Genomic DNA, 22,696 nt, shown 5'->3' with positions numbered 1-22,696 from the left:
TGTTATATTTAGCGCCACGGAAATGCGTTTTGAATATCTGGTGGTTTAGATGGCTTGAATGACAAACTCCATATTAACACATTTCACAATGCAAAAAAATGATTCTTGTCACCTCTGCCTGAACCTTCCAGAATTCTGCCTCCTTAGTACTGTTCACTTCGCAGTTTATGACCAAAACATCGGGGAGACATCGAATGTTGCGTGTCTGCACCTAACGAGACGCACAAGGACAAGAGTGGTCCCTTTAAATGGGGTCATCAGCGTGGAAGTGAATGCTTGCTGGAACTCACTGTGGGCTGATACTTCTCACAGTTTTCACACCACGCCTGTGTGCTTTGCTCCAGACAGATGCTCTTCTTCAGGATCTCAGCAAACTCGTACTCTTTTATAATTTTTTCTGATGAATCAAAGTATGCTTTGTCAACAAACACTTTGATTGTGTCTGTAGGGTGTTTGGATGCTTAAGGAGGTGAGACCGTGGACTCGCCTTGAGAGTTTTGCTCAGGATAGTGCATGGTGAAGAGTAAAGTGAGGGAGGAGCGTATGGTCTCCTTGCCACAGCGACACAGGCTGCTGTTCTCCACCTCACATCCAAACAGTTTCCCGATAGCGGACTCACCAGCGCAGCCCAGCGAGCTAAAACATATAAACGTGGATATGTTTTGTTTCCCTGCAAAAGATTATATGAAATGGTTTGCATAAACTGCAAAAACCTAAGCATGATTAATTATCGGACATTCCTGTTGAAAATACTTTATTGTGAATAACTAAGGTATGGCTTATGGCCCTACCCCTTTTCCATTTCATACACATTTGTTCACTTCCTGTTTTCAATTTGTTCACAATATCCTCCATAAATAATAAAATTTAAAAATAAGCAAATCAATAATAAATAGTGAAGTAAATTGTATTTCCTATAGTGACATGAATAGGAGTATCCATAAATTAAAAATATTCATCATGATTCTTCTTCTATGTACTTTGTAAACACCTTTTGAGTTAGAACAGTTTCTTAAACTGGATCATATTAGTACATGGTTTGATTTATTTACTTAATCCATTCCATAAATTAATTCCAAATACTGATATACTGAAGGTTGCGATGAGGTGGCGACTTGTCCAGGGTGTACCCCGCCTTCCGCCTGAATGCAACTGAGATAGGCTCCAGCACCCCCCGCTACCCCAAAAGGGACAAGAGGTAGAAAATGGATGGATGGATATACTGAAGGTTTTAAGTGTTGTACGTGCATAGAAATGTTTTAAGTTAATTTTTTCTCTGAGGTTGTATTTATCCTCTTTTGTTGAAAATAATTTGTGTACATTCTGCTAGCAGGTTATTGTTTGCTTTGTGCATAATTTTGGCTGTTTGCAAATTCCCTATATTGTTGAATTTCAATATGTTTTAATCAATAAATAAAGGGTTTGCGTTTTCTATATATCCAAAATTATGTATTATTCTAAATGACCTTTTTCGTAACACGGATAGTCACTAAAGCGTATTTTTTTAGTTATTTTCCCATACTTCAGCGCAATAACTCAGATATGGTAACACTAGTGAGCAGTAGAGAATATAAAGAGATTTTTTGTCCAATACATATTTAGCTTTTTTCATTACTGATGTATTTCTCACCACCTTATGTTGTATATTTTTATATGAGATTTCCAGTTCATTTTAGCAGCAATTATTACACCCAAAAATTTGATTTTATTTACTAATTCAATGTGTACTCCGTCTATTTGTATGTGTTTGACTTTCTATTCTACTGTTACCGAATAGTATTATTGTACTTTTCATGAGGTTAAGGATAGTCTGTTTATGTCAAACCATCTTTTTTAAGTGATTCATTTCTTCTTTTATTATTTGTATTAGCTTCTGTGTGTTCTCTTCTGAACAAAACACTGCTGTATTGTTTGCAAATAATACTAACTTTAAGTATTTTGTAGCTACAAATGTAATTAATATAAAAATTGTGCAAAAGTATGGTCCCAGTACTTATCCTCTGTGGTACGTCACAGGACATATTTAGCATGGTAGACGTGTATTCGCCTAGCTTCACGTATTGCTTTCTGTTGGTTGTAGCTTCTTACCCAGTTCATGACCAACCATCTAATGCCATACCGTTCTAATTTTTTGATTACAATTTTATGATTAATTGTGTTAAATGCTTTAGTTAGTGCCTTAAACACTGCCGCTGCACACGGTTTACCATCTACTGTATTGGTAATCTCTTCCATTATTTTGATTAAAGCCATCGATGTTGAAATATTAGCTCTGTATCCATATTTGTTCTCTGCAAGTATTCTATATTTGTTTATGAATTTGTCCAGTCTGTTATTAAACAGTTTTTCAATAATTTTAGAAAATTGAGGTGGTAAAGAAACATGTCTATAATTTGTAAATTGGTGTTTGTCTCCAGTCATATAAATCTGTACAATTTTAACTACGGGTATTTTCATTTTGTTTGGGAATTTGCCTGTTTGAAATGATAGATTACCGAAATACATTAATGGTCCTAAGATCTCTTCAATAACCTTTTTTTATTGCTTCCATATCAATTCCATTACAATCGATTAAGGTCTTGGATTTGCAGTTATTCATGATTTCAACTACCGGTATTTATTCTTGTGTCACGTAAGTGAGGAACATTGAGTTGGGATTTCAATTTATGGTGTCAAGTCCTCAGTTGAAACTGGGTCTGGGATCCTTTCCTCCAGTTTTGGTCAAATATTTACAAAGTAATTATTGAAGCTTTCGACTACTTCCTTCATATTGTCATTATTTACATTTCCTTATGAGAAGTATTGAGGGTAATCCCCCTTAGTGCCATTTTTAATAATGCTATCAAGGATGCCCCATGTTGCTCTCATATTCTTCCTGTTAATGTCTGATAATTGACTGTAATATTATTTTTCTACATGTTCGTAGTATGCTTGTTCTTATACTTTTTGTACTTATTTTCTGCCTCTGTAGATCTTTGTGTTATACATTTTCTATATAATGTATTATTTTTATTGCAAGCATTTTTTAATCCTTTTGTCATCCACGGTTGATTGTTCTTTCTCTGCTATCTAGTTCAGGGGTGTCAAACTCAAATACAGAGTGGGCCAAAATTTAAAACTGAACAAAGCTGCGGGCCAAGGTTGAACAAATTAACCTTTTAATAGGGACCCAAACAAGTTTTGCATTGAATATTGTAAAAGCAAGGCTTATATAACTTTATAGTGACATGCAAAATCCAGTTTCAAATAGTAATAATAATAATTAAAAAATATCAATGGCATATCAAATACAATTTAAATAAAAATGTAATGCCTCTTTTCTATTTGCAGCCTTCTGAGGTAAATATCAACATTAACTTTTTCCACAGGCTAATAAATTTGAAAATAAAATAACAATGAATAAATCAACCATTCAGGACTTTAAACTTCTCAGTTTGCAACACACTGATCTAATCTGATGTGCCCAAGCCAGATACATGGCATCTTTTCTTGGATGCTAGTTCATTAATGTCGGGGCTCAGGCTTTGAGCTGAGGCAACCTTCATTAGTGAACGAAGGTGTTCATCAGTCATTATTTCTCGTCCACCCGGTCCACAGTCTTGGGGGCGTGCATTAAATGCACTGCCCTTAACATACTCTACGAGCTATCGTCACGTCCGCTTTTCATCCATTCTAACATCGTTCAGACCCAGTCACAAGATATGTGCGGCATCTGTACGCACGCACGAGTGAATGCAACGCATACTTCATCAACAGCGATACAGGTTACACTGAGGGTGCCAGTATAAAAAACTTTAACACTGTTAGAAATATACGCCACACTGTGAATCCACACCAAACAAGTATGACAAACACATTTCGGGAGAACATCCGCCACGTAACACAACATAAACACAACAGAAGAAATACCCAGAATCCTTTGCAGCACTAACTCTTCCGGGACGCTACAAAATACACACCCGCTACCACCAACACCCCCCCCCCCCCCCCCCCACACACACACACACACACACACACGCACACACACACACTTTGTAGTGTCCCGGAAGAGTTAGTGCTGCAAAGGGTTCTGGGTATTTCTTCTGTTGTGTTACGGTGCGGATGTTCTCCCGAAATGTGTTTGTCATTCTTGTTTGGTGTAGATTCACAGTGTGGCGTATATTTCTAACAGTGTTAAAGTTTTTTATTCGGCTACCCTCAGTGTAACCTGTATCGCTGTTGATGAAGTATGCGTTGCATTCAATTGTGTGTGCGTGCAGAAGCCGCACATGTTATGTGACTGGGCCAGCACTCGTTGGTCTGGCTGAAAAGCAGACGTGACGATTTTCGGGAGGGGCGCTGAAGTTTGGAAGACTCCCGGGAGGGTTGGCAAGTATTAGAATTAGCGGTGAATGTGGTGTTACCGCGGCACCGCCGCAATATATAATCAGCGGGCCAGCTTTAGTGTTGATTTGATATCGCCTCAAGGGCCAAGTGAAATTACACGGCGGGCCAAATTTGGCCCGCGGGCCAGAGTTTGACACCCATGATCTAGTTGTTTCCATTGACAATGTTTGTCATAAAGCATCATGAACGTGTTTTAAAATTGACCATATGCTTTATCTCCATCGTTTCCACTGTATACATTGGCCCAATTTTGCTTTTCTTGCTTATTTTCTAAAGCATTCGTAATCTTCTGTGTGCATAGTCATGTCTTTTTGTCATCCATGTTTCTCTTTTTGTAGTTTTCATCATAGATTGTGAAAACTGGCAAATGATCACTGATGTAGGTTATAAGTAGACCACTGGTAGTATTATTATCAAAATCATTGGTAAAAATACCATCAATAAGCGTGGCACAGTGTCCTGTGACTCTGCTTGGTTTTGTGATTTTAGGATATAAGCTAATTGACTTTTGCTTATTAGGGTTCAATAGGTCAATATTAAAGTCACCACATAAAAGAAAATTACTCTTTGACCAATGTCAATAAAATTTGCCTTGATCCAGTCCTCGAATGTTTCAAAACTTGACTTTGGAAATCTATATATACAACTGATTATGTTTTTGCTTTTTACATGACATATTTCAATGGTTAAACATTCTCAGATATTATCAATAGCAAATGACATGTTTTTTACCACTTTGTAGTTCAGGTTCTTCATCATGTACACCGCTACCCTCAATTTTTGTTGGTTCTGTTGACGTAATTTAGTCCATATCCTTCCAGATCAAAATCTATTATTTTTTTTATCATCAATCCATGTTTATGTGAGAGTGATCACTTTGAAGGGTTCGTTGACTTGTTCTAAAAAGGGCTTCATGTTGTTACAAGCTGCTGCTATGGAAATGCTATACTGTTCAATCATCTGTATAATAAAAACAATTGTTACCGATCTGGGGAAAAAAATTGTATCTGAATCTATATCATTCTCCAAATCCAGGCTTTTATGGTCTTCGTTGCAGAAGTTTTCAGTTACATGTTTTCTTGTTCAGCAGTCTTTAATGTTGTTTCAATAATCTCTGTGAGTGGAGGTGGATGCACTCCGGAATCTCGGTCTTATTGATTAGTGGTCCCTCGGAACATAGTAGTGTTATACTTCATGGAAAAGCCTGCGTTTATCCACTCACTAAAACTATTTACTCATCTCAATGTTTGACTTGTTTATTTATTTGCATACAATATACAATAATACATTTATATTTACGGAATAATTTTATTCAAGACAGAAGTTTTAAGTTTGAATTATATTGAGCTGGTTTATTTTATTACTATCAAATGAATATTAATCTCCTTATTGATGTATTGTAGTTTATTTATTTGCATACAATATACAATACTACATTTTTATAAACAGAATTATTTTATCCAAGACAGAAGTTTTAAGTTTGCACTTTATTGAGCTGATTGATTTTTACTATTAAATAATTATTGGTACCTTTATTGATTTATTCTACTTTATTATGTGCAATGCTTCTTTTTTACTTAGACTTATTTTATTCAAGGCAGAAGTTTTACGTTTGCACTATATTAATCTCAAAGTTGCAGATTATTATTTATTTGCATGCAATGTGCAATGCAAATTTTTTGTTAACAGAAGTATTTTCATTCAAGCAGAAGTATTGTCTCCCAGAAGAAGCTCTTAATTTAGTTATTTGAAAATGATTACATAAAAAGTACAATTTAGAACTGCTCTAAAAAGAACAACATTATACAAATTAGAATTTTGCTAAGAGTAAAATGCAGTGTCATTTCAAACGACTAATTTTTGATCAAATAAAAGCATAACTTCTTTTGAATTATCTGTCATTTGTATTCATTGGTTTCCTTAAAAAGTAGGGGAAAAAAATCGTAAATTAATTGTTTTGTGAAAAAATAAGATATTTTATTTTCAGGCCATATCGCCCAGGCCTAGTTATACTCATTAAACGATAAACCAAAGCAACAGAATTTAAATGGAAGCTTTTTTTCTAACAGATTAATTGTTGCAGTCCTATTACAAAGAAGATTACATTTTGTTTGTTTGTTAGCATGCCCATGGAAGTGTTATGGCACAAATTCATTATTTTGGCATTTATCACAACATCTGCCACTGTGCCAATCACCTGCTGCTGGCTCCCCTGTAGGCCTGCGGACCCTCCTGCTCCTGAGTCTCCTGGTGCAGCTGGGTAAGGATAAAGCGGTTCCAGCTTTGAATTAGGCGGCCGAGTCTGGCCTTCCCCGTTTGCTCGTCGGAGTCTGCGAGGATCAGGCCCAGCGCGGACGCTTCAGGGATGGTACGAAACGCCCGCAAGAAATTGCTGGCCTTTGAAGAGAGGAGATAGGAGCGGCTGCTGTCACACCGGACAATTGTGGATGCAATTTAGGGTTGACTGACAGGGATCTACCTGACACGGATCTCCTCTGGACAAATCTAGCATGTGGAAGAGAAAGCCGAGCTCGCAAGCCAAACAAAACTCCTTCTGGCACAAATGATTCTGCACTAGACAACGAACTGGTTCCAAGAAATATAAAACCTGCCAGCACATAAACAAAACAGCAAACATTTAGAATCAACAGGGAAAAAACATATCTATGTTTATGTATGTAAGACACAAGAAGTAGCTCACCTGGATCATGCAGTTACAGTACGCATTTGGAATGTGTGGCTCCAGGCCGGCAAACAAGGTTTTGTTGTAATGTTTGAAGTCAAAGTCCTCTAGTCCCAATTTGGAGTATTTAATTGTCACCTACAAGGCCACAAAGATGTCACTATCATGTGTTAGTTTTAAACAATTTCCCAATTGACGAAATAAAAAAGGTTAACCTTTCTGTATTTTTTTGGCACCATGTAGAGGTGTGGTTCCTCATCGCGCCCGATTGGCGACTCCGGAACCTGATTGTAACTGTCGTAGTCTTGCTCCACGTCTTTTATTTTGTAGGGCACCTGAACAAAGGTTTTGAAATGGATTTAGATAAGTTGGCATTGACGAGTAAACACTATAAAAATATGAACTTGTCCACAGCAGAATAAAATATGCATGATATAAAACGTGCCTGGTTACGGGGACGAGCACGAGGGTTTGCTGCGTAACCAATGAATCCAACAGTCTTCATTGTGCGCAGAATTTCTGGATCCACAGGGGGAGCTCGTCTGTAAGTCATACAAAACACTAAAAACCTAAACATCGATTTTCTTAAAACAGTCACTATTTGACATCAATACAAAGTTTTGAAATAGAGCACCTAGCCATCTGAACTTTGACCTCAGCTTATAATAGATTTTTTCAATGGTTAATCATCCAAAAATTACCTCACTTTGCTATGCTCACCTTCCCACAAAAAACAAAAGTCTTTAGATTATTACAATAAAACTGAATATAATAAACGAGGCATATGCTGTAATATTAAAAAGACTTAGACAAACTTTAATGATCCACAAGGGAAATTGTTCAAAAGATATCGATATTAATGTGACTGAATAAATGTTTTTAAATAGGATAATTATATACTAGCTTTGACAGAAACACCTTTAGCGGAGTTCCAGAACAGTTTGAGGCTGACAGACTGCAATAGGTGACTGATTATTTTATATTACTGTTTACGTACATATTTGTGTTAGTAGTAGTACACAGAGCAAGGATTTAACTATAGAGATGTGAATCTTACAATAACTCAGGATTCAATTTGATTTTGATTATTGGGGTGACAATTCGATTTAGAATCGATTCAACACGAATATAATATTTTTGGTATAAGAATTATAATAACCGTAAACATTTCCAATAATAGGTAACAGGATACAAAATATCTTATTGGCTGCTGGTGTATACGCGCAGCGAGTAAGTGCGGAGATGGACTAAAAAAAACATATTTTTAAAAAAATCAATTCTTCAACATTTTGAATACATTGATTGAATCCTTTTAGAATCATTATACAGAAGAATCACCATTCAGATGTGAATATTTTTTTCCAGCACCCCTGATTGACTACTTCAAATTCCCCTACCTTTAAAAACCAGTAGTCTCCAGACTTTTTGCCTGAAAATTTTGAAGATAAAATACATGTGTGTAATGAAACAAACACTTTCAACGTAATCTACTTAGTGATTCGTATTTCATGGAGACAAAACAGTCGCCCAATAGACATACATTTGTTGTAGGTGTTGGTTTAAAATCACAGATTAAATCAACGGTTATTCACTGTGGATGATTCAATTGCTGGGGGCGTGTAATTTTTCAATGATATGACTCAATAAAATACTCATGGCTGTCTAACCACAAATTCAGATAAGAGTTCTGACTGAACTTCCACATAGTAAGAGTTATGCATGACATTACTTTGCAGTGAGTAGTGACATCATACACCTCCGTTATGGATAGAGTGCGACTGTATCCACCCACTCTGACTTCCCCAGCTTCATCTTTAACAGAAGCCAAAATAGAAGTTGCCGATCGGGGTGGCTTTCATGCAGATTTGGTGAGTTGGTAAATATTCCAGGGAGCAGATGACTCAAAGTAAACGCCTGTACAGCGAGAACTGAAAGGTTGTGTTACCTGGGGCTGGGTGTTGCCTGCGCTGCGGGCCAGTCTGACAGCAATGGCTCCGTGCTGGTTAGTGGCATCGGAATGAGAGAAAGCGGCAGTAGGTCGTGGTTCCAGTCCAGCTGAGGAAGCGAATCCACAAGGCACGGCAAAGCAAACTCTGTCTCTCGAGAGTAGTCATTGTATGAAACCTCTGGAGCGTCCGACCACAAGTGAACACAGCCCCCAGAGTCCCCAAAGGATAAAGCTTGTTTACTGGACGATACGTCAAAACTCATTAGCAACTGGCCCACGGTGTTCACGTGAAAAATGTCCGCCAAGTTGGCAAGCCCAGTGGGCTCACAAAATTGACACTGACCTAAAAGGGACACACAAGGCATATATTTCACTTCAAACTGTACATTTTCTGGTATGAAGTCTTAGCAGTGCAGTGCCATTTATTCTATCCTTTTGACTAATAAATCTCCCCAAGTCATTTTGGAAGATGTAAACCGCTTTCTTAATAACAAAACACATACATACTGTATACTCACTGGCTACAGAACACCTGAACAAACTAATCACAGCCAAAGAACCCCGAATTTGCTTTTAAAAATATAGTTTTAAATTGAATGTTAAATAATTGTACAATTGTAGGTTGAAATAGTGTGATCTGTTCTGCATCATAATAAGACATTCTAAATATATTATTTTAAATATATTTATACATATACGAACAGTTTGGTTTCCTTAATCTGCATGAGAGGGACTAAATATTAAACACTTCCCACTATTAATGCAGTGTATTTCTACACTACAACAACAATAAACTAGGGCTGTCAAATTTAACGCGTTAAACTATCAGCTCATCAACTACGCCTGATATCAACATCCCATTATATTCCGCAGATTCAATCCGATTCAGGCCTTCTTCTGTAAATTAGTCAGATTTTAAGCAATATTTGCAAAGACCTAAATCATTGTGAGGATTAGCGCTACCAAACTTTAGGTTTTACTACTGGGCCGCTAACATTAGAATTCTTAAATATTGGCTGCAATATGAAGCATTTGATTCTCCTTTGTTATGGCTGGTTATGGAGGCAAACTCGTCCAAAGCAGTATCTCTTAAGGCTCTGGTTTACTCTCCTATTTACTCATTAACATTCGCTATTACGAAAAATCCAATCGTAAAAACTTCATTTAGGATCTGGGTTCAGTTTAACCGCTATTTTGGCTTGAAACTATTTCTAGTCTTGCACCCATCACTTCTAATGATGCTTTTCCTCACTCTCTTGTTGATAATGTCTGGGGATCAACAACATTAAAGATGTATACATTGAAAACACTTTTGCCTCTTTCCAGCAACTTTGTGATACATTTGAATAAATGTAATACATTTTAACCTAATCAACACTTTTTTAGGTAACTACAGATCCGCAGTTTTGTTCGTAACATACATCTAAGGTTTCCAGATTTAAATACTTTGTCTTTGATAATTGGCAAAAGGATTGAACCGAATTCTTTAAGTGGACTATTCGGAGTAGCCTATGGAAGTATTATTGTCGCCAAATTATTTGCAAACGTGTTACGCAATCTGTGTGTGTGTAATCCAATTCGCATGAGTGTGTACTTATTTGTGTGTCTGTATATCAATCCGAGTGTGTGTATTCAGATCCGCGTAAGTGTGTGTTAGATCCTCGTATGTAGGCTGTCTACTTACACATGACTTTTGCAACTCTGTCAACTTCTCTCAGTAAATCCAAAAATAATCTGGTGGCATTCACTACTTTGTTAGCTTTTTTTTTTTTTTGAGCGTAGAAAAAAAGAACATTTGATTTGTATTGTATTTCTGTTAACTTTGTGTGTGACAAAAAAATTCAATTTACAAATGTTTAAAAAGAAAAAAAAAATGTTACGTGTTAATGGAATAAATTCGGAATAAAACTAAACTATCGGAATAAAACTGGACTCACTGGTGACAGTGGCAGAAAGAGGACTGTGGAAAAACTAGTGAGCATCATGGATGATGCCAGTCACCCTCTGCATACCGCACCCTCTGCACACCGTTATCAGTAGCCAGAGGAGCCTGTTCAGTGCTAGACTGCTTCATCCCAAGTGCAGGACTAATAGACTCAAAAACTATTTTGTCCCACACGCCATCAGACTGTACAACTCATCTCTGGGGGGAGGGGGGTACTAGGATGACAGGGGATGCAAAACAATAACATATACCCCCATTATTTATTATTCACTTTTTAAATTATATCTCAATTCTGTACACTACTGCTGCTGGAATTTTTATTTTCCTGAGGGAACTCTCCTGAAGGAATCAATAAAGTACTATCTATTTATCTATCTAACGCATGTGATTAATCAAAAAAATGTACCGCATTAAACATGTATGAATGCAGACTAATCAGACAATGTATTATGACCACAATAACTGCCAATGGTTGTTATACTGTATGGTCAATGATTAATTTATACGCCAGTGCAAAGATGCATGAGGAGACTTTAAATTTAAATTATGCAAGTAAGTAGTTCACTGTGATTAATCATGATCAATCACAATTTATCTGATTTCAAAAATAAATAGTTTGACTGTCCTACAAGAAATAAACATATTTTAAATAAATACTGAACGTTATTATCTTGAAAAATAGCTTAAGTAAAGGCAACGTTTTGTGATACAACTGTTGTACTGGACGTTATTGACAGTGAGTCTGATTATAAAAATGACTGTCTTGACACCTTCACATGCATGTAAATGTAAATGGTATAAAATGCTAACTAGAAATAATATAGATTTTAAATAAATGTGTGTGTCAAACACAAGTCACAGTAACAAAAGTTGTCTATCTGCTGTACCTGTCTGTGAGATGATGGCCAAGCGTGACGTGTAAGTAGGAATAAAACGCAAAAAGAGAGGGTCCACATGCACTTGAAGTGGGGTGACGGCTCGCATCATGCGGAGGTCGTACACCATGAGAAAACGGTCACAAGCCAACCCGTTCAGTCCGCGGCTGGAGAAGCCACACGCAGCCAGGAGGTTTCCGTGCACGTCAAAGTCTGAGAGGCTGCCCGAGAAGGCGTCAAACTCGTGTTCTGTCTTGAATGTACGCAAGTCACGAAGCGTAACCTGGTTTGAAAAAAAGGAGAGCATGAGTGTTGCAATCTGAAAGTAAAAAAATGATTTCACATCTCACTGGAGCGTGCTTACCTTGCCAGATGTGTGCCCGCAGAAAAAAAACCGACCGGTTTGGCGCATAATTGCAACTCCAGGTAACTCCACAGTAAACTTTTAAGTACATAAAAATACAAAGAGTTCAAAATGATTCAATTGAGACAACTATGTCATGTGATGCTGCAGTCATTAAGAGTGTCACCTTTTGAGTTTCCTGAACTGTATTTATGTCAACCTGGGCTACGTAGTTCTGAAGTCCACCCATTATCAAGGTATTGTTGTCAGTCATTAGGAGGCTATGCATATCAGCTCCTTCATCCATCCTACAATATGAGAATTGTCATGAATATTCATACATTTATCATATTGCTTTTCCATTATTAGAGTCACATGCAAGCAGGAGCCTATACAAATGAATTGTAAAAAAAATTTAAAAAAACACATTACTGAGAAACAAAAGGTTTTAATTTATTCCACAAAATATATAACCATGAAAAATAAATCAACAGACTTTAAGTACCGTATTTTTCGGACTATAAGTCGCAGTTTTTTTCATAGTTTGGCCGGGGGTGCGACTTATACTGAGGAGCGACGTATGTGTGAAATTATTAACACATTACCGTGAAATATCAAATCATTTTATTTAGCTCATTCACGTAAGAGACTAGACGTATAAGATTTCATCGGATTTAGCGATTAGGAGTGACAGATGACAGAGGATGGTGTTCTGTTGACCTCGACTGCGGATGTTGTGGATCGGTGGAGGGAATACTTCGAAGACCTCCTCAATCCCACCAACACGTCTTCCTATGAGGAAGCAGTGCCTGGGGAATCTGTGGTGGGCTCTCCTATTTCTGGGGCTGAGGTTGCTGAGGTAGTTAAAAAGCTCCTTGGTGGCAAGGCCCCGGGGGTGGATGAGATCCGCCCGGAGTTCCTTAAGGCTCTGGATGCTGTGGGGCTGTCTAGGTTGACAAGACTGCAGCATCGCGTGGACATCGGGGGCGGTACCTCTGGATTGGCAGACCGGGGTGGTGGTTCCTCTCTTTAAGAAGGGGAACCGGAGGGTGTGTTCTAACTATCGTGGGATCACACTCCTCTGCCTTCCCGGTAAGGTCTATTCGGGTGTGCTGGAGAGGAGGCTACGCCGGATAGTCGAACCTCGGATTCAGGAAGAACAGTGTGGTTTTCGTCCTGGTCGTGGAACTGTGGACCAGCTCTATACTCTCGGCACGGTCCTTGAGGGTGCATGGGAGTTTGCCCAACCAGTCTACATGTGTTTTGTGGACTTGGAGAAGGCATTCGACCGTGTCCCTCGGGAAGTCCTGTGGGGAGTGCTCAGAGAGTATGGGGTATCGGACTGTTTGATTGTGGCAGTCCGCTCCCTGTATGATCAGTGCCAGAGTTTGGTCCGCATTGCCAGCAGTAAGTCGGACACGTTTCCAGTGAGGGTTGGACTCCGCCAAGGCTGCCCTTTGTCACCGATTCTGTTCATAACTTTTATGGACAGAATTTCTAGGCGCAGTCAAGGCGTTGAGGGGATCTGGTTTGGTGGCTGCAGGATTAGGTCTCTGCTTTTTGCAGATGATGTGGTCCTGATGGCTTCATCTGGCCAGGATCTTCAGCTCTCGCTGGATCGGTTCGCAGCTGAGTGTGAAGCGACTGGGATGAGAATCAGCACCTCCAAGTCCGAGTCCATGGTTCTCGCCCGGAAAAGGGTGGAGTGCCATCTCCGGGTTGCAGAGGAGACCCTGCCCCAAGTGGAGGAGTTCAAGTACCTTGGAGTCTTGTTCACGAGTGAGGGAAGAGTGGATCGTGAGATCGACAGGCGGATCGGTGCAGCGTCTTCAGTAATGCAGACGCTGTATCGATTTGTTGTGGTGAAGAAGGAGCTGAGCCGGAAGGCAAAGCTCTCAATTTACCGGTCGATCTACGTTCCCATCCTCACCTATGGTCATGAGCTTTGGGTTATGACAGAAAGGACAAGATCACGGGTACAAGCGGCCGAAATTAGTTTCCTCCGCCGGGTGGCGGGGCTCTCCCTTAGAGATAAGGTGATAAGCTCTGCCATCCGGGGGGAGCTCAAAGTAAAGCCGCTGCTCCTCCACATCGAGAGGAGCCAGTTGAGGTGGTTCGGGCATCTGGTCAGGATGCCACCCGAACGCCTCTCTAGGGAGGTGTTTAGGGCACATCCGACCGGTAGGAGGCCACGGGGAAGACCCAGGACACGTTGGGAAGACTATGTCTCCCGGCTGGCCTGGGAACGCCTCGGGATCCCCCGGGAAGTGCTGGACGAAGTGGCTGGGGAGAGGGAAGTCTGGGTTTCCCTGCTTAGGCTGCTGCCCCCGCGACCCGACCTTTGATAAGCGGAAGAAGATGGATGGATGGATGGATGGAGTGACAGATTGTTTGGTAAACGTATAGCATGTTCTATATGTTATAGTTATTTGAATGACTCTTACAATAATATGTTATGTTAACATACATGGCACGTTCTCAGTTGGTTATTTATGCGTCATATAACGTACACTTATTCAGCCTGTTGTTCACTATTCTTTATTTATTTTAAATTGCCTTTCAAATGTATATTCTTGGTGTTGGGTTTTATCAAATAAATTTCCAAAAAAAATGCGACTTATACTCCAGTGCGACTTATGTATGTTTTTTTCCTTCTTTATTATGCATTTTCAGCCGGTGCGACTTATACTCTGAAAAATACGGTACATAATGTCCTGTAAACATGACATTCAGTGCAAAACGTATTTTATCCAGTACTGTTAGGGTTATTTAGCTGCAATTATATACCTTAACGAATAAAACTGTAATCATGAACATTCCTGGCAGCCTATGAATAAAAATGTATTAAGTGACCAGTCGACAATAACAAATCTTTGTCAATTAATGGTAATAACCCACGTTGTTGATTAATAGTTGCAGCCCTAATTGAAAAAAGGTATCATGCAATAATAAACTTAAAAAGATAAGAACAATAAAATACTTACGGATAATCAAACATGACCAGGCCCCCACGAGTGTAGCACTTAAGGTTGCACTTAGAGAGGAACAGCACGCCTGTTTCCAGATTTTGAATTTGTCGGATGTCATCAGTTGCATGCACTTGAAAAGAAGAATAGCGACCCATCGTAGGTCCAAAGAAGGAAGTGGCATGACCCTGTGAGCAAAAGGAAAAAGGCAAGAGATGTGTTGTTTTTTTTAAAAGGAATCACAGTATGGTCATGTTAATGTTTGCTCTCACTCTATGGTTTCCCATCCAAAGCAATTCTTCCTGCAGATCAAAATGTGTGGCTGTGACTGGGATGCCAACTTCAGAGACCACACTGTGGAGCTCAGAAAACATTCCCTCCATGAGATGCACAGGCTCAGGACCTGTGACAGCCAAACCATCCGGATCAATCTCGACACCTTGCAGGAGGTTGGGGTTAATGTGAGGATCCATGGAGGGCTCCATCCCTGCTGCATCCAGAGTCCCATGGAGACTGGGAGGGTACTCCCCCATCCCAGAGTCCAGCCCATCATAGTTCATCATGGGTCCAGCTACATTAACATTAACCTGCAGTGAAAAGCAATGTTTGTGGTAAATGGCCTCCACACTAGTAAAGATGACTGTTGTTCCATTTAAGGCAGGGGTGTCAAACTCATTTTCGTCATGGCCTCTTCGCAGTTACGGATGCCCTCAGAAGGCCACTTCCTGATATTAATCGGTCCCTCCATGATGTCCCGATGTTGCGATCATACCAATTCATGTAAATTAAACCAATCCGCGCAAATTTTGCGCAGCCTCTGAACTTTGCCCAATCCCCACAATTTCTCTACTTGACTTTGGCCAGTCATCGACACATTTGCCAATCGAATTTGTCCCAGCAGCACTCAAACGCAATGCAACTGTAACCAATCAAATGTCTTCCTGCACCACGGGGGAGATTTTGCAGCAACTTTTTGAAAATGCTGCCGTGAAATCCAGCATTTTAGGCCACAGCAATCACAAAAAAAGGCTGCAAAATCCTGGAGGGACTGACTATTACACAATAGCCCCTTCATTTGATTATCATCATTATTTACCAACAAACTGATAGAAAACTTTCTTAGGAATCAGAAAGTGATAAGCAGATATTTTAGTTCAGCTCGTGAAGAATTTCATTTGAAAAGGGTTTCAATGACAAAATGGAATAGCTTGTTGTATCAAATAATACTGTGTTAAGAACAGCATTTGTATGTATATTTATTTTGTGCTAAAATAGAAATTCATTAATCAAAAAAGATCAAATATCTTAATGACACACATTATTTCCAGGCTTTCACAGGCCACATAAAATGATGTCTCGAGACAGATGCGGCACCCAGGCCTTGAGCTTAACACCTGTAATTTAAGGACAGATGAAATCATAACTTCCGTAAAGAAAGGGTGTCCAAAATGTGGCCTGTTTGCGGCACATTGTAGAAATAAAATTAAACAAAAAAACACAAACAATGGGGAAAATAGAGAAAAAAATGCTCCATGTCAAAGGAAAATGCTGTAATGTCGATATTAATAATTACTCAGAGCACAGTACTAAGAACGCAACACCTTGTCTGTATATATCACATTTTTAGGTTTAAAAAAAAAATATTGAAAAAAATCAAGACGCCCCATCTATTAATGTTTCAGTATGCAGTCCTTGGATTGGACACTCCAGTTGTAGGTGCTACTATTTGCTTGGTTTAGGCCAGGGCTATTCATATGGCAGCCTGTGGGCCAAATCCGGCTCGGGAATGACACTAGACTGGACCGAGTACAGTATAAAACTTGAGAGAGACTAACATTTTTCCAGCTAATTCTTAAAAATACTAGTGTGCCTGTTGTAAAGAGCAGTGATTCTCAATCTGTGTTACGCATACCATTAGTGGTACGCGGGCTCCATTTAGTGATTTGCCAAACAATCACGTAATTAAATGTTCAAACACAGTGTTATTGTTCAAACTGTGTGTAATGTTACAGTGGCTAAAACCATTGAATATACCTGTTAAATAAAACTTCTGCCTTATTTTAATGAATATTTCAACTGTATTTTAATGTTGATCATTACGGAGGCACTTTTGAGAGCCAAGTGTTTTTTGAGGTGGTACTTGGTGAAAAAAGTTTGAGAACCTCTGGTATAGAAACCTACTCAGTGGCCTTGTGGTTAGAGTGTCCGCCCTGGGATCGGTAGGTTGTGAGTTCAAACCCCGGCCGAGTCATACCAAAGACTATAAAAATGGGACCCATTACCTCCCTGCTTGGCACTCAGCATCAAGGGTTAAATCACCAAAAATGATTCCCGGGTGTGGCCACTGCTGCTGCCCACTGCTCCCCATACCTCCCAGGGGGTGAACAAGGGGATGGGTCAAATGCAGAGGACAAATTTCACCACACCTAGTGTGTGTATGATACAATCATTGGTATTTTAACTTTACTTAGAGGAACTTGGACCACTGCAAACACGTTGGCAGATCTTTGCATTGACATTTCAACCTACACTGCTGTCGACACTAGTATTTTTTTAGAGCTTTTTTGTCTGATATTTGTAACTCTGACAAAATAAATAGACAAAAAAACAAATGACACTAGAGCAGATAATTTTTTCTCAATATAAGAAGAAGAGTGAAGATAGAAGTCTGGGCCCCCGGTCCTTAGCTTTCTTTCTAGAACATCCATCTATCCATCCATTTTCTACCGCTTCTCCCTTTCGGGGTCGCGGGGGGTGCTGAAGCCTATCTCAGCTGTATTCGGGCGGAAGGCGGGGTACACCCTGGACAAGTCGCCACCTCATCACAGGGCCAACACAGATAGAACAATTTAGTTTAATAGCCTTGCTCTAGGCCAGTGATTCTCAAACTGTGGTACGCATTGCAGTGGTATGCCAAATAAACACTTAATCAATATTCAAACACAGGTTGAAACTGTGTGTAATGTTAGTGGCCAAAATATTAAATATACTTGCCTTGTTTTTATTGAATATGTAGGCCTAATACGCCACTGTATGTTGATGGTAGTCATTATGGTGATACTTGGTGAAAAAAGTTTGAGAACCACTGGTATAGAGGAACTTGGACCACTGTGAACACAGTGGCAGATCTTTGCATTGACATTTTAACCTACACTGCTGTCGACACTAGTATTTTTTTAGAGCTTTTTTGTCTGATATTTGTAACTCTGACAAAATAAATAGACAAAAAAACAAATGACACTAGAGCAGATATTTTTTTCTCAATATAAGAAGAAGAGTGAAGATAGAAGTCCGGGCCCCCGGTCCTTAGATTTCTTTCTAGAACATCCATCCATTTTCTACCGCTTGTGCCTTTTGGGGTCGCTGGGGGTGCTGAAGCCTATCTCAGCTGCATTCGGGCGGAAGGCTGGGTACACCCTGGACAAGTCGCCACCCCATCACAGGGACAACACAGATATAACAATTTAGTTTAATAGCCTTGCTCAAGGCCGATGATTCTCAAACTGTGGTACGCATACCAGTGGTACGCCAAATAATCACTTAATTTAATAGTCAAACACATTCTTACGGTTCAAAGTGTGTGTAATGTTAGTGGCCAAAATATTAAATATCCATCCATTCATCCATTTTCTACCGCTTGTCCCTTTTGGGGTTATACTTATTAAAAAATAACCTCTGCCTTGTTTTTATTGAATATGTAGGCCTACTACGCTACTATATGTTGATGGTGGTCATTATGGTGGTACTTGGAGAGCCAAGTGTCTTCTGAGGTGGTACTTGGTTAGATACGTTTAGGGAACCACTGCCCAGGCTAAATGTTAGCTAACTGTGCGCTAACATAATACGTCCAACCCCCGCCCCCTCGAAGAAAACCTAACACATTAAAATATAAATAAGGGAGCACCCTAGCCCACAATTGAAACATAAATACAGGGTACAACTACGTGGGGTCTTTCGCCATTACTGAAAACTGATATCTGAAAAATCAATGTTAGCTTTCGGCTAGCAGGAGCGATACAGCTCAACTGAGTTGCACACAATCACAGTTAGTACATTAGCAACAATAAAATGCTCATTCGTTTAGAATCAAAACCAACGAGAACATATGGAATGAAAAATCCAAAGTTTGTGCCAACCTGGGCTTGAAGTTCAATTTGCCGCCCATGCTCATTGCAGCCACAACAAACAACAACAACACGCTGCACCAAACACTTCCGGAGCAACGGCGGTGCGTTCACGAACACAAACTGGAGAGGTAAATTTGTTTGTTAAAAAAACAATTCACATCTTTGTAATTCATCATGTAGTTTCTTCCAATAATAAATATACTAATAATTCCAATGTCTTATGGATACCCAAACGTCTGGAATATAGCTCGTCTCTTTAAAAGACAGAACCGTATACGCTCCATTCAAACATACACCATTTTCATGTATGTCTTATTTGAATAAGCTTGTTTCGCAGAACATAAGAAGTATAATGTTCTTATTTTTTCAAACATTAAAAACGTGTAAACTTACCAAATAGGGGATGTTAATTTACCTTAATATTTCTGTGAACTCTAGTGGACCAAGTGATAGCAACCCACGCCAAAAACTTTCTTTCACATTTTCCTATAGGGTTTTCCCCAATTAAAGTTAGCAAATATATACATTACTGCATATAAAGAATGGTTTTGTAAAACGCTTGGTTTGCAAAACAAAAACGACAAAAGTGGGAAACGAAAGCGCAGAGGAATCTCTCTAAAATGTTTTTTTTTTTTAAATTGAAGTTCTCTGGAAAAGAAAGGGGACAGAACCGGGAGAAACATCAAAACAATTAAATTATTCATTACTGTAAAGCATAATTGATACATAAATTACAAGCAAACTGTAATCTAAATACATTTAGTTTTGCAGTAGTTATTTTAAACACATGTTTATTTTTTTTAAAGTCACCACTTGCAATATGAATAAGCATTTCTGTTTAGATTATTATTTTAATCTACCTAATGTTAACCTTTTGTATTGTATTTTTGTATATGAATGAAATGTAATATACCAGTTGCTCCACACCACAACTCACCTGAGGGATACCCATGCTTACAGGAAATCCCAACACTGACTCATTCTCTTAGGTATAAATAAAGCTCAGTACAGCACTCATCAGATAACACACACTCACACACATTATACATCATCAACGATCTACAATGGAGTTTGTTTTCAAAACTGTAGTGTCTCTTTTCTTGTTGTTTGCTGCTGTACCGAAAGTTTGTACAAATGCGAGGGACAATGCTCTGCGGCTCAACCAGGAGGCTGAAAAAGCCAACAAACAGGTAAGAAACAATTTATCTTGTTCTAAGAAAATGATGAATATAACCAAATCAGCATTCAAATAGGAATTAATTTGTTATCATGTCATATTGCTTATATTTTGTTTATATCACTTCCTTACAGTTTAATATATTCCAACACATCTGTTCTTTTCTACAGGCTCAAGATAAATGGAAATATGTCCCAACCTTCAGCCCCAATATTGCTTGGGTGGAAGCCAAAGATCATTGTGATCCTAAGAACATGACACACAACTCTCTTTCTGTCCTGTTACCTCAACAGCCATGCATTAGAAAGATCTGCAAGATTCTGGCTGACTATAAATCTGCCATTGAGAGAGTCTCAAAATTTCCAAGTTGCTCGATGATTGTGGAGCAGGTGAAGCCAGTATTGAACAGTATGCATAAGAAATGTATGGTGACGGGCAGCAATCCCCAGAATGTGAGTGGGCTCAAACTAAAAATGTTTCAAGTCAGACCAGGTGGGGTAGCTCTAATGTGATGTCTTTCTGCAGGACAACACCAACATGGAGAAGCCGGGCCGTGATTGGGCCAAAGACTCCGTCTGCAAGTATTACGTGGAACGACTTTTCTCCTTCTCCATCATCACAGCTCGAGTCTTTGCAGTTGAAAATCTGGCTCAGCACTTACAAGACTCGAACCGAAAGTGCAATTAGAAAGTCAACCAAAATAAATGCAACATTTTGATTGAAATAATCAGTCAATAGAGGCTGATCATGTTTAGAAATGAGCTTGTAATGTATTTCCAATGGAACATTTTACAGTATGCGATCATTCTTGAAATTATATTTATTGTATTTATGGCTATTTATTGATTTTCTATGTTATCTACAATAAAGATTCACAATTGAACTATGAGCCTATTTATTTTTTGACAAAACAAACCATATGAGTGAATGTTTTCATATACCCTGACCAAATTGAGATGAAGTGAAATTTTGTTTAGTTCTGAATCGGAATAAAATGTTCCAATTACGGCACCATACTATAAGAAATGGAAGTATATGACAGCTGGTTTGAGATTTACCTTTTTTATAAATAAGTACATGAAACCATGCTGATGTCGGCAGTACGGTGGTAAAGGGGTTAGTGCGTGTGTCTCACAATATCAAAGACCTGGGTTCGAGCCCAGCCCTGTGTGGAATTTGCATGTTCTCCCTGTGACTGGGTGGGTTCCCTCCGGGTACTTTCACCTCCAAAGACATGCACCTGGGGATAGGTTGATTGGCAACACTAAATTGGCCCTAGTATGTGAATGTGAGTGTGAATGTTGTCTGTCTATCTGTGTTGGCGACTTGTCCAGTGTGTACCCCTGCCTTCTGCCTCCAGCCCCCCCGCGACCCCGAGAAGGACGAGTGGTAGAAGATGGATGGATGGGCATTCTAATGTAGGCTAAAATAAACTAAGTCATTTGTCACAATGTTTTGATGCCTCATTAGATTTTATATGATGATTGGTCAATATATGCCCCCTGTGACAAACTTTGGACACCCCTGATTTGGTTCCTTATGGCCACAAATCACATAAAGTGCCAAAAGACTGATGGGTGCTACACTAATTAAATAAATAAATAAATCCAGTATTCCACATGATAAGTAGATTAAAATGATCGAGATTTGGGGTTTTCAAATATAAGAGAATGATTTGCAGTTGGAATGTTGGACTTAAATCACACTCTGACATAAAAAAGTGTGATTTCCAAAAACATTTCTGCTGTTATGCAGACCTCAACAATTTCTTGCGTGCTTCCTGTCTGGCGTGTCCGTCCCCCTGTAGAAGATGTGTTTACTTGAGTGACTCCACACGCTAGTGATGCAATGTTAATAGAGTAGTATTTCAATTGCAACTAATGGGGAATGTTTAGTGGTATGAAATAAGGAAAGTTTAAAGGGGAAGTATTCTTAAGCTCAGTGTGAACCAACCATATTGTGGCTCAACAAGGAAGTTTGTAACTTGTTAGACTTCATTGAAACTTTTTTCATGTCTCACAAGCCTGCAAAAAACTACTATATGATTAATGATGACGTGCTCTTATTGTTTCACCAAACATCAAATACAATCGTAGGCTACAAAATATTGTCAAAACTGCTCCTTAGGTTGTAAGCCTGGGATAGTTAACTAAATTGTTTTGGGGGCTACATTTCCAGAATGCTAAGTGGTGTGGGATAGGGGGTGGGGGTTCTTCCTTCACTATTAATCTTATTTTGTATATTTC

The 22,696-nt window shown here is 39.0% G+C and overlaps 1 protein-coding gene across 3 annotated transcripts in view; it reads right to left on the bottom strand.

Moving 5' to 3' along the window:
* Positions 1-19,426, bottom strand: part of pan2 (poly(A) specific ribonuclease subunit PAN2) — a 28,028-nt gene extending 8,602 nt beyond the window's left edge. For all 3 annotated transcript variants that reach the window (XM_062053374.1, XM_062053375.1, XM_062053376.1), the window contains exons 1-15: positions 19,283-19,426; positions 15,419-15,733; positions 15,165-15,334; positions 12,368-12,488; positions 12,202-12,279; positions 11,850-12,120; positions 9,015-9,360; positions 7,515-7,611; positions 7,285-7,404; positions 7,088-7,207; positions 6,866-6,994; positions 6,584-6,783; positions 488-636; positions 291-397; positions 113-211 (exon numbers count right to left, since the gene is read on the bottom strand). In XM_062053374.1, coding sequence (XP_061909358.1) covers positions 113-211; positions 291-397; positions 488-636; positions 6,584-6,783; positions 6,866-6,994; positions 7,088-7,207; positions 7,285-7,404; positions 7,515-7,611; positions 9,015-9,360; positions 11,850-12,120; positions 12,202-12,279; positions 12,368-12,488; positions 15,165-15,334; positions 15,419-15,709 — 2,298 coding nt within the window. In that variant the 5' untranslated portion in view covers positions 15,710-15,733; positions 19,283-19,426. The remainder of the gene's footprint in view (positions 1-112; positions 212-290; positions 398-487; positions 637-6,583; positions 6,784-6,865; positions 6,995-7,087; positions 7,208-7,284; positions 7,405-7,514; positions 7,612-9,014; positions 9,361-11,849; positions 12,121-12,201; positions 12,280-12,367; positions 12,489-15,164; positions 15,335-15,418; positions 15,734-19,282) is intronic.
* Positions 19,427-22,696: the final 3,270 nt, after the last annotated feature.

This window comes from Entelurus aequoreus, linkage group LG07, assembly GCF_033978785.1.
Source record: "Entelurus aequoreus isolate RoL-2023_Sb linkage group LG07, RoL_Eaeq_v1.1, whole genome shotgun sequence".
NCBI classification, from domain to species: Eukaryota; Metazoa; Chordata; class Actinopteri; order Syngnathiformes; family Syngnathidae; genus Entelurus; species Entelurus aequoreus.
This window is presented reverse-complemented; position numbering and strand designations above follow the sequence as displayed.